General features: G+C 34.1%; 1 protein-coding gene and 1 long non-coding RNA gene across 2 annotated transcripts; both read right to left on the bottom strand.

The window, feature by feature from the left end:
• Positions 1–1,071: 1,071 nt before the first annotated feature.
• Positions 1,072–1,785, bottom strand: LOC125495574 (uncharacterized). Its single transcript, XM_048640333.1, has 2 exons — positions 1,608–1,785; positions 1,072–1,547 (listed from the first exon to the last, which is right to left on the bottom strand). Exons 1-2 carry the CDS (start codon positions 1,783–1,785, stop codon positions 1,072–1,074), a joined length of 654 nt encoding a protein of 217 aa, XP_048496290.1.
• A 12,840-nt stretch (positions 1,786–14,625) lies between these two features.
• Positions 14,626–15,939, bottom strand: LOC125495864 (uncharacterized). The gene is made up of 2 exons (XR_007272266.2): positions 15,427–15,939; positions 14,626–15,024 (listed from the first exon to the last, which is right to left on the bottom strand). It is a non-coding gene; the product is annotated as an uncharacterized LOC125495864 (long non-coding RNA).
• Between the last annotated feature and the right edge of the window lie 486 nt (positions 15,940–16,425).

Raw genomic sequence — 16,425 nt, 5'->3', positions numbered from 1 at the left:
CATTTTTATATAACACAAGACTTAGATTAGGGGTGTTACAAGCTGAATCGAGACCGAACATGTTCATGTTCGGCTTGAAACTAGTGGAAGTCAAACTCAGCTCGAGCTCGAAGCTCGACGAGCCTCCAATATTTGGACTCGGCTCGAGCTTGACAGGACAAAGTCCAAGCCCGGCTTGAGGCTTGACTCGAATTTTAGTTTGAAAATGTTGGGCTTAGACCCAACCACGTAGGCCCAAGTCAACAACTAAAGCTACACTTAGGCAGTAAGCCCAACCATATAGGCCAAGTATGCCCAAGAAAGTAGGTGAGCTTGTTCACTCACCCACCATATGCTTTTATAACTTGATTTCCCCCTTAGGATTGCTAAAATTTCAATGCGGGACTCCATGGGTCGTTGAAGGAAAACCAATCTCATCCTACCCATACTTTAATTACATGGTTTCCCTCTTAGCATTGCTAAGTTTTCAATGTGGGTCTCCATGTTTTGTTTAAGTCATCCTACATATGTTTTTATAACTTAATTTCCCTCTTAGCATTGCTAAAATTTAAAGTGGGACTCCATGTTTTGTTTAAGAGAAAAACTCACCCTACATATTCTTTTATAATTTGATTTCCCTCTTAACTTCACTAAAGTTTCAATGTGGGACTTCATGTTTTAGTTAAAGGACTTCCAACCTTGTAACAACAAGACTGTAAGTGCATTTAAATAATAAATTGTTAAATAGTTTAATTATCAAATAATCAAAGATTTTAAAATATATATAGTTCATTTCTTTTTGTTAAGAAAATAGAGTATAAAGTTTGTTTTCTAACCAAGGAGGTACAAAATCAAACTCTAAGTTGATGTAAGGAGTAGTAGCTATTTATAAAGAAAATAAGATTGATGCTTGTTTTCTTAACCAATATGGGGCTTTAGTGCCTAGTGGAGTACTATTAAGGTCCAAGTTGAATTACATATTAAAATATACATAGATTGGTCTTTCACAATCTCGATCGACTATTTTCCATTCGCCAGCGACCTTCGTCTGGTCTTGCTTCTTCGCTTTCCATGATGATGGTTTCAAAGTAGTTAAGTAACATTCCCTAGCTGCTTGCTGGTCTCCATACAAGAGCTAATTTGCCCACCATCACATTCAAACTTCATAAGCAACAGGTGAGTTACTATCACAGCCTTAACATGATTCAGAGTTGGTTGTCTAAGAATGACATTATAAGCCGTGTCTCCATAGCCAGACCCAATGATTGGATGGTGGACAAGAACCAAGTTTTTCTCATCGAACTTCAGCTTAGACAAGCAATCTGCACTAATGATGTTTGTCGAGCTTCCGATGTCAATTAGAATCCTTCTTACTCTCAAGCTTGTTATCTTCAACTCCACAACCAAGGGATCATCATGAGGGGTTCTTAGCTTTCCCCGATCTTGTTCACTAGCTACTACTTTTGGGAAGGGATCGGCCTTTGTCTGATCAGTCAACAAAATTTGGGCGAGCTCCCTAAAATAGTTTTTGTGCCACCTATCAGTTGGTCCTCCAGCTGCATATCCTCCTAAGATGACAAGAACAACATCTTCATCAGTGCTCTCACTTTCCTTTTGCTTGCTCTAACTATCTTTTCTCTTATGAAACTTCTTCCCCCCTTTGGTTAAGTATGAGTTCATCTTTCTTTTTCGAGCTAAATCCTCTAATTCCCTCTTAAGGTGTTTACATTCATTGGTCTCATGACCATAGTCCTTGTGAAAATGGAAGTACTTGCTCTTCTCCCTATTCTTGTAAGGGGTCTTCATTTCAGCCGACGCTCTCTACTTTCACTTCTAACTAAAGGCGAACAGCCGGCATTGCAAGCAAATAGAGAGCCCCCGCCCGTTTGAAGTCGTTGCGAGCCGGAAAGCGTACCGGCAGTTTGAGTCGCTTACTTAATTTACTAAATAAATCTTTTTTATAAAAATAAGATTTATTTATATATTATAAACAATTGGAAAAAAAAATGGATTTTACAATTGTTCATTCCTGGGAAGCGGAAGAAGCAGATAGAGCAAAGGCCTTCTCTTTCCGTCCGCTCTTCCCGAAGTGAGAGAATTGCATGTAAAGATCCGTAAGGGCTTATAGTTTAATTGGTTGAAACGTACCGCTCATAACGGTTATATTGTAGGTTCGAGCCCTACTAAGCCTACTACCCTCTTCTCTTCACCCGAAACAAGGCAGCCGAAGTCCCCGCCACCCTGCAGATCTCAATCTAACGGAAGCTCCTGGAACCACACTGCTGCCGCTGTCCTTCGGGCATGCCTCCTACGCTTACCACTTACCTACGCTCTTTCAGCATCCCCCTTCGGGCAATACGGCTTTCGTAATACGCGAACCAGCTGAGCGATAGCTCTTCGATCGCTATATTCTTGCAATAGCGAAGGCATGGTTTATCCTCTAAGAAATAGTACATGCGAAGGTTCGGATCGAAGATCTTCACGAGACGGCCAAAGCGAAGATCGGCATTCAAAGGCTTAAGAGCCGCCCTCAAAAGGGAAAGATGCGGAGACGACAGACTCGCCGTTCAAGCAAATCGTTAAGGCTGACTACAGCAGACCAGGGGTTCAAATTCCTCTTTTCCTGTTTTAATTTCCGGGAGTGAATGGAGGACCTGCAGACGCTGCATCAAGTGTGAACATTCAACTGCGTTTTAAGGATCGACAATAGCTAAGCCATGTGGCCATCACAGTTCAAGCTACGTATGGCTGGCGTACAACCTACGGGCTTCTTAGCCAAAAGAAAAAAAAAAGATACCTGGTTGAAAAAGAAACCCTTTTTTATATGCAACATCGAAGACGCTATTTTGCGGGTCCGCTTTTCTTTTTAGCAAGGAGGCGATTTGTTCGCTGGGCGATTCAGCTAGCCAAATCGCACTAAATAAAGATGCATCTGTAACCATGACCATGCCAATAAACGGTATATGATATCAAAAATACCTTACAACACACACTGGCATATAAATTCATTTTGCTGAACATAAATGTTACCTCATACACAAACCAATTTCTTACTAATACACCTTTAATATCATATACTTTATCACCAACATCCAAGAATCACAAACTTGATCTCATATTAGCTTTGAATCATATATATATCTCCTTAACAATTCTCCAATAATCACCTCACAATAATAATGACAACAATTAAAATTCATCCCTACTATAAATCAAAGTGATAAATGGACTTGCTCATACCTTCTAAACTCTATTATGAACTAACTACAAAACCTTATAATATAAATCATATTATTAATCTCACATGATACTTTAATCAATCTCATTATATTTATAGAAATATGTTTTTATAAACTGAATTATGAGGTATAATATAAACCAAAGTCTAAACTTAGTAATATTCTATTACAAAACTAATTGAAAACATGTACTCAAATTCTTGTGTTGAAATCTGAATCTAACAAGCTAAGTTACAGTTATAAATTCAGAGTATTTACTTTACTTTTTATTCGAAAGAAACAAAAAGATGTATTTGGCTTTGTATCTTCAGTAGTACATATACTAGATTTTATTTTTCGTACACGTCAAAAGCAAAACAAACATGAAACCAAATTTTAGAAGGTAAAGTCTTATAAAAGACCGTCTTACATTAACACTAACGTGGGACGAGTATGTTTTACCTCCAATTCTTAGTCTCGGCCTTCATTTATGGTTTTATGGTTGATAATTGTGATTCTGGCTATTAGTTACTATTTTCTGATACATAGTATGATATTTGGGTATTTAGTTTTTATTGTTTTTTACACAAAAAACACACAAAACTCAGATTATCTCCTGCAATTTCACCACCTTGACCAATTGCGAAAATGTTGAAGAAATTTCAACACTTCTCAAACACAACAACCGGGAAATTTTAATGGGTTCTTCAAACATCATTAAATAGCTAAACCCATATATTATTCAATTTGTTCTTCATCATAATCAATTTTTCGATCCTTCTGGGTTTCTTCAACTGGTCACATTCATCACTATTTGTTTTCTTTCTCAATTTTGGTTGTTCTTCTTTGATATAGTGATCAATGTTTTTAAGAAAAAGAGTTTTTTTTATTGAAGTTGCTAATGTGTTTTTGTGTGTTAAAAATGGTGATTTTTGCCCTAGTTTGGTTTGTTGCAATTCTTTGTTGTCCGACTTATTAAAGAAGAGCATGATGGTTTTGTTTTGGAGGATTTATGATAGAATTAGTGCTTTAGTTTTTTTTTAGAAAGACATAATTATTTATGCGTGATATTGAAGTTATGGCAATAAAATGCATTATAAGTTGATTTTTATGATATAACTAATATACTTCAACGCTTAACTAATATACTTCAGCGTTTAACTAATATACTCCAGCGACTAACTAATATATTCCAACGACTAACTAATATATTTCAATGCTTAACTAATTAATCCAGAATCAATTTAAGGCTATTATCTCTATTACATAAGCCAAGGGAGGAGGTGTGGTGTCCTTTTTTGAAGTGACTAAAATACCCTTAATGATCTAATTAATGGAATTAAAAAAATTACAAAAACAAATCATTTAAAAATTCTCATTCCAACTTGCTATTTAACACAAGTTTAAAATGGTATATGCATCAAATACTTCAATCAAAAATTAAATGGACAAAATATTTATACCTTATAAAAAAAGATGGCATACATAACGTGTACATGAAAAGTCTGAACATTCACTATCTTTGATACTCTTTAATTCAGTTAAACCAACTCATTATTTTTGTTCTTTCTGTTCAATATTCATTCACAAAAAATTAATGTTAACAATCACTCACAACCTTTTTATTTTTTTACATTAGCGAATTAATATATCTAAATTCATCTAACTGTTGAATTTTTCACATTTAAGTTTAATCATAAATAAAGTACGAATGGAGAATCTAATAGAATAACAAATTTTAAAATTAACGCACGCATCGCGTGCATATGAAGGCTAGTAACTAATAGGTACAAGCACTTAACTAATTTTACTGTTTGTTTGATGCATGCACGTGATGTCAGTATGACATTAGCGGTCTCACGTTAACACTAACGTGATACCGTCTCTCCAAAAACGGACTCACGTTAACACTCATGACGGGAAAACTGGATTCATACCAACATGTGCAGCACCACCTCCAATACAGCAGTACCGCTCAACATGCAGCACCAGCTGCCGGCAGACAACAGTAGCAGCGCCACCACACGATTGGCGCAATCACAACAACACATCCCCACTAGCAAACAACGCAACTTACCTAAAGTCATCACAAATTCACAACCATATATACTATAAAAATTCAACAAAACAGACCCGAACTTCTGCAATAATGGGAAATAAACTAGAAGACAAACTTACCGGCACCCACTAGAATTCTTCAACTTACCCATAATGAATTCTTCTGTTTGCTGCCATTCGTAGGTTTAGTCATGGATTCTCTGTTTTCGATGCCGAAACGTTGCGTACTGCTGACCCTTTTATTGCAGGTTTTGTTAATTTTGAATGAGTTTCAAGTGTGTTAACGAAATATGTATTGAGATTTCTTGGTATTGATAAGTTGATGTCATCGTCAAAGCTGAAGATGAACCAGTTGAGTCTCTCTCCTCTACTCGATTTCCCGCTCAACTCTCGGCCCTCTGCTCAACCACGCCACCCCGGCCTGCTGACCCTGCCGCCGAAACCCCCTATTCTACTTTCCCCTGTTCGGGCCCTGCTTCTTTAAAAGACCAATTGTAATTATAATTTTCTTTATAGGATTAGTTCTTTTTATTATTTCTAGATGAACCATTGAAAGTCCATTTTATTGATTTTTAGATAGCAATTCGTTCTTTTTTTACTTCAGTTTCATTAATTGAAAGTTAGCATATGGTGACAAGCACTTTTTTTTAATAAATTAATCATTTATCATGTTCAATTTATTGTTTTAATTGTGAATGTTATATTTCAGTGATTGTTATACCAAGCATCAAATTTTGGCTACTGTGATCGACTGCACTAGAGGTGATCATTTTGGTCCGGCCGACCCGCTTTTGGGCAGAATTTTTCGGCCCGTAGGCCCGGTCCGTCCATATTTTTTTGATTTTGGACGGGCTCTGGGCAAGTCAAAAACGACTTTTTAGTCTATTTTTTTGGCCCGGCCCGTTTTGGCCCGCAAAAGCCCGCTAATTTAGGCCTGAAATAGCGGGCTTTGGATACAAAAATTCGGCCCGAATTTAGGCCCGGCCCGGCCCGACCAATGGGCAAATTTTTTTGCCGCGGCCCGGCCCGGCCCATGATCACCTCTACTGAGCACCATGGTATGGTGATCGACTTTCTTTCATTTTTGGAAAAGCTAGTTGCGTTGTATGTATGTTACAAATCAACACAAATCAGCCTTCCCAAGTCAATTCCCTTTATTCAACCCCTTTTGTGTCGCATGGAAGACACCATCCGACGTAAATAGAAAGAAATTTGCATCGCATCTAGCTCCGACGCATATTACTCCTAGTCAATTTGCATAGCGAGCTGTAGCGTCGCACCTAAGTCCGATGCAAATAGGCCTATGGGATCCGACGCAAATTATTGTTTCTCTACTAGTGATATACTCTGGAGGATTGTAGGATGAAGAAGTATGACGTGCCTTCGATTAAAGTTAGCCAAGGCATATTTGGGTGCCTAAGGTTTGCAAGCCAACTAATCCAGTGGCAATTAATGTTCCTACTTCATGTGATAAAGGAGTTTCAGGAGAGGAAGTATCTCAACAAGTGCCTACTATAGAGGATGGTATGGAAAGGCAAGTAGAGAGTGCAAGTTGCCAATTGGAGGGGATCATGGAGAAACATGAAGGTGGAGAAGGTACATATCCATGGTGTGGAGGTTCCTGTCCCACATAATGGATAGTATAGGATTTTGCAATATTAGGGGTCTAAATATTCCACAAATGCATGGTGCTATCAAATGGTTCTTGAACCATTACTCTCATGGACTATTTGCGCTCCTAGAAACTAGGGTGAAAACTGTGAATTTCTGTAAAGTCTTCCCTAGAGTATGCCAAAATCAAAGTAAAGTTACAAACTATCAATTCCATGGAGGTGGAAGAATTTGGTTGGTATGGTTGCCTATTGCGTTGGTGATTAATATTTGTCATTATGGAGCTCAGTTCATGTATTGTGAGGTACTTCACAAGGCTACTGGGAAGTCCTTCTGGGTTACATTTGTGTATGGGTCCAATGATGTAAAGGAGTGGAAAAACAATCTATTGAAGGAGTTGGTTCAGATTAGTCCTTAGGTGCAAGGAAGATTTTAGCCAATGTATCAGAGAGTGGTTACTTCATGAGCATAGTACTTCTAGTCCTTTTTATACCTAGTTCAATAAGCAAGAAGGAGAGAATAAAGTTTTCTCTAAATTGATAGGGTCCTGATCAATGATGGTTGGCATGATTTGTTTCCTCCTGATCGTGCTTTCTTCCTTCTCGAGCAAGTTTCATATCATTTTCCTTGTGTTATGAACCTGGATGATAGAGTGAAAGCTAAGGCAATCCTTTAGATTTTTCAATATGTGGTATGGGGAAGATGACTGTTTTTTAGTATAGTTCAGAGTGTTTGGCAGCACAATATTCAAAGGTACCTATGATCAGGGTGGTTACAAAGTTGAAGAGATTGAAGCTTCCTTTGAAGCTCTTAATATAACTGAATTCTCTAATGTGCAGAATGAAGCTAATAAGACTCGGGTTGCTTTGGTGTAGGTTTAGAAGAAAATTCACTTGAACCCACATTATGTAGAGTTACACGATATGGAGGTTGAAGCAAGAAGGAAGTATGATGATTTGAGTAGGGCTAGAATGACTTACCTGAAGCAAAAGGTTTAGATTGATTGGATTAAAGGGGGTGATAAAAATACAGTTTATTTTCATGTCTGTTTGAAGAGAAGAAGAACCGATAATCACATATATAAGATTCAAAATATTACGGGGTAATGGGTGGATGATAACAAAGGTATTGAAGATGCATGCTTTTATTGAATTTTACGGGTTGCTCCTAATGTTAGTACTTTAATGGTGAATGAGGGGCCTAATATTACTTTGGAACATCAAGCAACGAAATTTGAGAATAACATTGTGTTATCAAATTGGCGTTAAGAGACTTAAGAAGATTAGCATCGCATTCTTGTCTTCGAAAAAGTGGGAAATTCAAGGAATATGTGTTTAGACATTTCTGGCAAGTACTAAATAATACTAGGAATACATTATAGAGATAATTAACCACATTAGTTTGTAATCGCATTTACTTGGTAGAGAACAAATGACGGTTAGTGCGACAATATTGATTGGGCCTACAATTAAACTAAGAAAATCCTATGAGATCAGACTTTGTACTACTAAATAAAGAAAGCAAAACAAGCTCAATAAGGGCTCTATGTTGGCCGGGCAAAGAAGAGGAAGTTTAGGTTAATTGCATCTCTTAATTATCCTAAATCTCTATATTTTAATATCTCTATTATATAAGTGAAAGGGGGGGGGGGGTATGGTGTTCCCTATTAATTGACTATAATACCCTTATTTTTTTTAAATACATTAATTTTGTTTAATTTTTTAAAATAATAATGGAAAATCAATCAATCAAAATATTTGCCATTTTAAAAAACTAAAATTAGAATAACTTACAATTTTGGGTTTAAAAAGAAAAGGCAATACTAAAAAAAATTGAAAAAAACAAAGATAACAAATTCATTTAAAAATTTTAAAATTTTTCATCAAAAGAAAAAATTATCAAAATAAAAAATCAAACAATATGTAAAAAAATTATAGTCATGTAAAAAAATGGTCATCTTAATAGGTTTATATATATAATTTTAATTTGTATAAGTAAATTACAAAAACATAACAAGGTCAGATCAAGACAATGTACTACATTTGAAACTTTATACTATAATGATAGATAAATAACACTTAGAGTGGAAAATAGTTCACAACTAAATCAAAATTCAAAAAAAAGACAAAAGAAAACCAAAGATATGAAGGTAATCTTTGCAATTATGGAGAACATAAATTTGAATCAAATTTGAGACTAGAAAAAGCAAAAAATATAAAAAAAAGAATTCTTCTTTTAATTTGATTTCCACGGATAAATAAAGATAAATATCTTTGCAATTGTGAACTAATATGCTAATCAAATTAGATGAACTTGACAAAGAGATGAGTATGCAATACCCTTATGGAATTTTTTTAATACTATATTTAAAATGTAATTTGATGTGCATGCTTTCTTTAACTTTTTTTGTTCTATTTTATTCAACTTATTTTTGTTTATATGAACTTATCTAAATTGAGTTGAATTTAATTTTACTGAAAATAACTTCTAATAAACTGAACAAACAAAGTCTTTATTGAAAAAACTATCATCTTATCTACTATAATGAGTTGCCGTTGTATTGTATTACACACATGTAGAACTAGCTACTCGACATTATGAAATATCACAATGAAAAAATTGTCTTCGCACACATCACGTGCTTAGAAATCTAGTAATGATATAATATAGGAAAAATTATTTTTCATAAGTTAACATTTTGATTAACTATGAACAAGTTAACTTTGTATCTACTTTTGTTATAAAAGATTTAAATTACAATGCCATCCTATTAAAATGTGACACGTATCATAATTTCAACTCATTAACTCATTTACATCATAAGAAGATACAAGGTTAATTTATTCTAAGATAACCAAAAGGTTGACTTATTTTGAGAAGATCAACCAAATATTGACTTATTAAAAATATTTTTTTCTATAATATAAGGCTTTAGGAGAGAAAACTCAACCCTAATCTCCTTCCTAACCGGCGCCTCTTTCCCCTAAAAGTAAGAGAGTGAATAGTTTATCTCCTTTCGTTCTAATAGATGTGAGGTTCAATTGGACGCTCGTGGACTACATGGAGAACAAACGTTTGATGCTGTCGGATCTCCAATCTAGCATACTAATAGGAAATCACATTATAAAGGTTATTTATCTATTCTCTATTGAGAGAATCATGTTTATGTTAATATGGTGATCCTATAATAGATGTTAGGAAATAGTTTTCTGCAATTACGCTATATATGTATCCGTATGTTCCTACAAATAGGAGTAGCATTTTGCGTGTACTGCGATCTATTGGCGGATCTAGCATGGGTTCATTGGGTTCAACTAAACCCACCCAATATCCCGAAAAAAAGAGAAAAACTGGTGAAAGACCGAAAAACAAAATTACTATATTTATGTTCCGCGCGGCTGTTTGTTTGGTTCATATCCTCATATCTTTCTTTATAATAGTAGAAACGTGTCACTCCTCCTTTATTTTTCTATATACAACATATCCAAAATGGTCAACGGATGCAAGAAAATAAAGTAAGGGCATGAATTATTTTGAGGAATCCCTCTAAAAGTTGAGAAAGTTCCTTAATAATACAAAATTGATATTAATTTCAAAAAGTGGTTGAAAGTTGAGAAGTTGGGTTAGTACTAATTACTAAATAATTGGCGAAATTTTTTTAACATTTAACGGATGGACGATTAACAATTTTAATAAGTCATAATTGATTTTACTACTTTTTAAATGTAATTTTTGGTTGTAGTTTCAAATTTAGACTAGTTTATTGCAACTTTAAATAACCCATCTTGTTTTTTTTTGTCTCCGAATAATGTCGAATCGATATAGGTCAATTTCTGAATATGTCACTATTGCGATTATGATGTTTCTTTTTCATTTGACTTAAATGTTTTCTTTTTGTTTTTACATTCTCAAGAGTACGTATGGAGATCAGATAGTGGAGAACCACTTACGAGAGTGTAAAATAAATTCTTTTATGGTGAACATATATATTGTTGCATCAGTTTTTCGAGAGAAATGGGAAGAATAATCCTTTTATTCACAGAAGCACAACTTGAAATCAAGAACAAAACAGATAAGTAAGACCAAATAACTGAAATAAGTAGATTTTGCAAATTGTGTGCGATGAAATAAGAACTTGGTACGTTTCAAAAAAAAAAAAAACTTGGTACTAAACTGTCCAAAAACAACAGAACTTAAGGACAATTATTAAACAGGAAAAAAAAAATCCCATATCATTTATTAATTGCTCTCTTTTCTCCAAAAAAAGATTTTATATTTACTATTTTTCTTTGTTTCATTCTTTTCAGGAGAGAGTGTGATCGCAGAGCCATCGAGTGGAGACTTGGAGAGTGAACAGTGTTTTTGAAGTCTCTGTTGACGCTCTCACTGACGACTCTTGGTTCGATATCAGAAGCCGTTGGTGATTTTCCAGACTTTATGTCTCTGCCTTTACATTCGCTTGCATTTACCTTTACGATCTCACTGTAATGATTTTGAGATGCTGTTCATCGTGGTAACTCCTACGCCTGCGATCGCAGATGAAGTGAGTGATCGGCTCAGATATTTCTTAGCCCCATCCCAGTAGCTCTGCGAGGGTCGCTTTTCTGTATCGTCTTCATGGTACGTTTTTCCCAATACCATTAGAAACGTACATACACCTCACTCTTTAGAAGGTAAGCTCTTTTTTGTTTTTTTTGTTGAATCGAATTTGGAAGGTAAGCTTTTAATGAATCCACAACAAGCAGTACAGTACAGTTCCCTATATAGAGATTGGACCTTCATCAGTCTTGCGTTCCGGAGTTCAAGTCGTTGTATTCTAGGTCTTTTTTTAATAATAAAAATCTTTAAAAGAAACAAAAGTTGGTTTTTTTTTATAGAGTAAACGACGACTTTGAGCTTATAAATAGAGTTATAGACTAATGTTTTTCCGTTATTTTAAAAAAATGCTCTATTTCAATTTGTATATTTATTAATGCATAATTTTGCCAATTAATGTCTCTAATTATCCTATACAGAAAACATTTAAAATTTGTTATTTTCAATATACATGTAGCATAAATTCGATCATATTTTTAATGCTAACATTGGTTTATATATATAGAAAAATACTCCCTCCGTTTCAAAATATAGTTCCCATTTTCATTTTGGGTGTCCCGAAATATAGTTCACATTTCCAAATTTAGTTCCACATTTTTCCATAATTTGTCTAAAAAATTGTGTCCTATCATTTATTTACTTCTTAAATTTTGTTTTTTCTTTTGTTTATTAAACCAAAAAGTTACAATTAATGTTCTTTCACCAATTTTTTTTCCATTCTCTCTCCTAAAATCATCTTTTTCCATACGACATTTATTTAAATAAATAAAAAATCTTTACTATCCCTCTTATATTCTACTTGCATAAATTACTGTAAGAAAAGGGAAATGTAAACTATATTTTGGGACGGAAAGAGTATGATTAAATAAATTTTATAAATACTATAAAAATAAATAATTGAGTATATTAGAAACAAAGGAGAATGTAATTTATTGGGCCATCCAGCTAATCATGTGATCATTAATTATCGTTTGGTAAACAAAACTTGACTCAGTGCCAAACATACTCTTGGCACTGTTGCCAGATGGAGTTGCGCTAACAACATGTCTTCTTTTTGATCTATTGTGTAATTTTACCTCCGTTTTTTTTAATAAGTGCAACACTTTTCTTATTTGGTATAGTCACGATAAGTGCAACTAAGCTAGAAAAGGTAACATTGCCGCCTTCCCTCAACTTTGTTCCTCTCTTCTCTCCCCTCTCCCACAAAATCCTAATTTTCAACCTAGGGGCTACCATCACCCTTTGGGCGGTGGTAAGCCCCCTTTCTCCTTTTGTTACTAGTTTTTTTATGTTTATGTTTCTAATAAATTTTAGTCTCTCTCTAATGGAGAGTTTTTCTACCCATATATTGGGTTATATCTACCCATATATTGGGTTTTATCTCTCTCCATGTGAGAGTTTGGAGACGTTGTTTTTGGGTTTTTGTGTAATTTTAGATGTTAATTTGTTGATCGAAATTTGTGCGGAGTTGCAACAGATGTCAAGACTTCATTTACAATCAATTGAATTAAATCCAGTTCTACTTCGAAACTACAAAAGATCGAGAGACCCCCTTGCAGAAGGCTGCATCAGACAGCGATGTAAAAGACGAGGGTGTTCAGAAGTGCTAGATCTACTCAACGATCATGGTTTTTATCATATTAGAATTGTATTTATTTCATTTTGAAATGTATTTGTTTAGTTTCTACTTCTATTGTAGATGTCGTATGACTTTGAATCAATGAATTAATGTTATTTTCAAAAAAAAAAAAGCTAAAAAAGGTATACGAAGTTCAATTTTATTTCAAATATGCCACCAAAAAGCAAGAGGGGAACACAACCATTTTGTTTCATCACTTGAACTACTCAGCTTTATCGTGATCCCAACTTTCTCTCTCTATATTCCTTGATATTCCCCCACTTTCTCTATGTTGCCCTTATTAAGAAACGGAGGAAGTATATGTTTTTATAAATGTACTTTCTACCCCTATTTCTATTGAATAAAAAGCATTGTTAATTTGATATTAGATGAAAAAAATGAATTCTGTCCATTATAATGGCCCTTTTACTGTCAATTTTGCATGTAGCATCACATTATGTGCCCTAATTCGTTTCTTAAAAAAGCGTCTAATTGCATACGGCCGGCCACACCTATAAATATAGGTGTGGTCGCGCGTGAGAACTTTTTCGGCTCAGGTCATTTTTAAATAGTCAAATCTCACTAGTTTGTCATCGGAATTAAAAATTTGACCTGTCGTTAGAAAGCTCTGGAGTCGAATTTCATGTCCAACTTGAATCTTTCAAAAATATTGAGTGTAATATGAGATATATAACATTTTGAAGTTGACCCTTGTGCATAAACCCTTATGAACAAATGGAGTTACTCTTATGAGCAAATGGAGTTACTTGTATGAATATATGGATATGCTTAACAATAAAAGGTTGTACTCTTATAAACAAATTTGGTTATTTTATGAACGAATGAGGTTACTCGTATAAAGAAAAGGGGGTTACTTGTGTGAATAATTGGGGTTACTCATATGACTATATAGGGTCATCGAAAGATTACTATTGTAAACTAATGAGGTTACTTGTATGAACAAATGAGTTATTTTTGTGAACAATTGAGGATACTAGTATGATAAGATAAAGTCATCGTACAATTAAGTGATGTTACTCATATGAAAAAAGGATGTTACTTTAATTAGTGAAAAATAGGGTTACTCGTATTATGAAATAGTTAGGTGAGGTTATGCTTATGAGCGGATGATGTTACTCATATGAAATAATGAGGTTACTCTTATGAATAATGGAGGTTACTCATACGATTAAATAGCATCATATTATGAATAAATAAGATTACTCTTACGAACGAAGGAGCACTACAAGAAAAACTATCATTTACGACCGGATTTCTTGTCGTAAAAGGTTCACTTCTCGTCGTTAAAATCCTTTTACGACGAGAAACGTGTATGGTCGTCAGTCGTCGTAAAAGGCTTCGTCGCAAATAATATTACAACCAGTTTAAGTGGCTCGTCGTAATTGCTCTTTTACAACCAGATTATTTCTCGTCGCAATTGGTATCATCTACGACTAGATTTGTGGTCGTAAATATTGTTTTTTTTTTAAAAAAATTGATGATTTACTACGAGATTTCTAGTCGTAAATATTGTTTTTTTTAAAAAAAAAAATTGATGATTTAATACTTGATTTCTTGCTGTTTTTATTGTGTCAAAATAAGGCAAATCCCTTAAATTCAAACCCAAAATTCACACTTAAACCATCAAATATTTGTAGGAGACCATATATTAGGGAAATCCCTTAATCATTTACTTAGTAAATATACAAAGATCCTTACACAACTTTACCAATTAATAAAAAAATTGAATTTTATTAATAATAGGTAAATAATTACAAAAAAAAAGAACAAAAAAAATTTATTGATAATATGTAAATAATTACAAAAAAATAACATCAATCATCATCGTTCATCAACATCTCCATCACTCATCACTCATCTTCGCCTTCATCATCAGCATCTTCATCGTTCAAACTTCGTCTCCGACTTCATTATCATCTTCATCTGCAAATTAAAAAAAAGGAAAAATTAGGACAACAAAATCTGGAAAAAAAAAAAAAAAAATCTGGAAGATAACAAAATCTCTCAGAAACCACAACATCCACCAAAAAAATGACAAAAAAATCACCCACAAATCGACCCAAATCTCCCAAAATCAGCCCACAAATCGACCCCAAAATCGACCCAAAAATAGAACCAGAACAGACCCAAAAAACCCAAAAATCGAACAAATTTGTACCCAAAACGAACGGAAATTCACCCGAATTAGAGGAAATCGAACAAAAATTACCCAGAAATGAAAAAAAATGAAACGAAAAACTTGAACAAAAAAAACCCAGAAATGAAAAAATGAAAAAAAAAAAAAAAATTCGCTCAAAATTAAAATAGTGAGAAAGGAGTACTTACAACAAAGTGAAGCAAGATTGAAAGGGAAATCGCCGTTGTTGAAGGAAGAACACCAACATCTTCAAATCTTGAGTTTCCAACCCAAAAATCGATTTTTTTTGTTTTGGAACTTTGAGATTAAACCTGAAAATTTTGAATTGCGACTAAAAACATTGAGATTCATAATAAGAATTCCAAAAATAAGGGGTCCAATTTCAAATTCAAACCCACAAAATTCTAGAAAAAAAAAAGAAATTTTCGAAGAAAAAATCAAATGAGATACGAAAAAAAAGGCATAGAAAATTTGGGGAAAATTTTTGGGTTTCAAAGAAATATGCTACGAACAATGAAGAGGAATGAGAAGAGAGAGAAAGATGATGAACATTAGGGATAAAGTGAAAATATAGGGAGTGCAGATGGAGAAAGAAAGATAAGGTAGTTTTTGTTTTGGGTGAAAAAAAAAGAAATAGAGAAATGAGTGTCGCTGGTGAATTTGAGAATAAGAGAAATAGAAAAATTGAAGTATAACCCGGGAAAAATCCCGCTTAAGTTTTTCAGCGAATTTTCAAGTTTCTCTGTTTTTACGACGAGATTCCCGTCTCGTCGCAAATAATTTGTTATAATTACGACGACTTAACAAATCTGGTTGTTATTTCTTATTATTTACGACGAGAAATCCGTGTGGTTGTAATTGTTCAGTTTTTTGCGACAAGGTATTAGCTTTTACGACCAGAATTCCGCCTCGTCGTAGATAATTTATTCTATTTACGACCAGTTAGCAGATCTGGTCGTTATTGCTCATTATTTACGCCCAGAAACGCGTGTGGTCGTAATTTTTGGTCGTCAATAAAGCATTTTGTTGTAGTGGAGGTTACTCATATAAATAAATAGAGTTACTTTTGTGAATGAATGTGGTACTCGTTTGAATAAATGGGGTTATTGATCGGTTTACTCTTATGAATGAATGGAAATACTCGTTTGAATAAATGTAATTACTTTTGTGAACCTCTAGGTCTACTC

The sequence above is a fragment of the Beta vulgaris genome, chromosome 3 (assembly GCF_026745355.1).
Source record: "Beta vulgaris subsp. vulgaris cultivar EL10 chromosome 3, EL10.2, whole genome shotgun sequence".
NCBI lineage: Eukaryota > Viridiplantae > Streptophyta > Magnoliopsida > Caryophyllales > Amaranthaceae > Beta > Beta vulgaris.
This window is presented reverse-complemented; position numbering and strand designations above follow the sequence as displayed.

Coding starts and splice junctions, on each gene's coding strand:
- LOC125495574 (XM_048640333.1), bottom strand. CDS start 1,785: ATGAAGACCCCTTACAAGAATAGGGAGAAGAGCAAGTACTTCCATTTT. Junction 1,548..1,607: donor GTTTCATAAGAGAAAAGATA/GTTAGAGCAAGC, acceptor TTGTCATCTTAG/GAGGATATGCAGCTGGAGGA.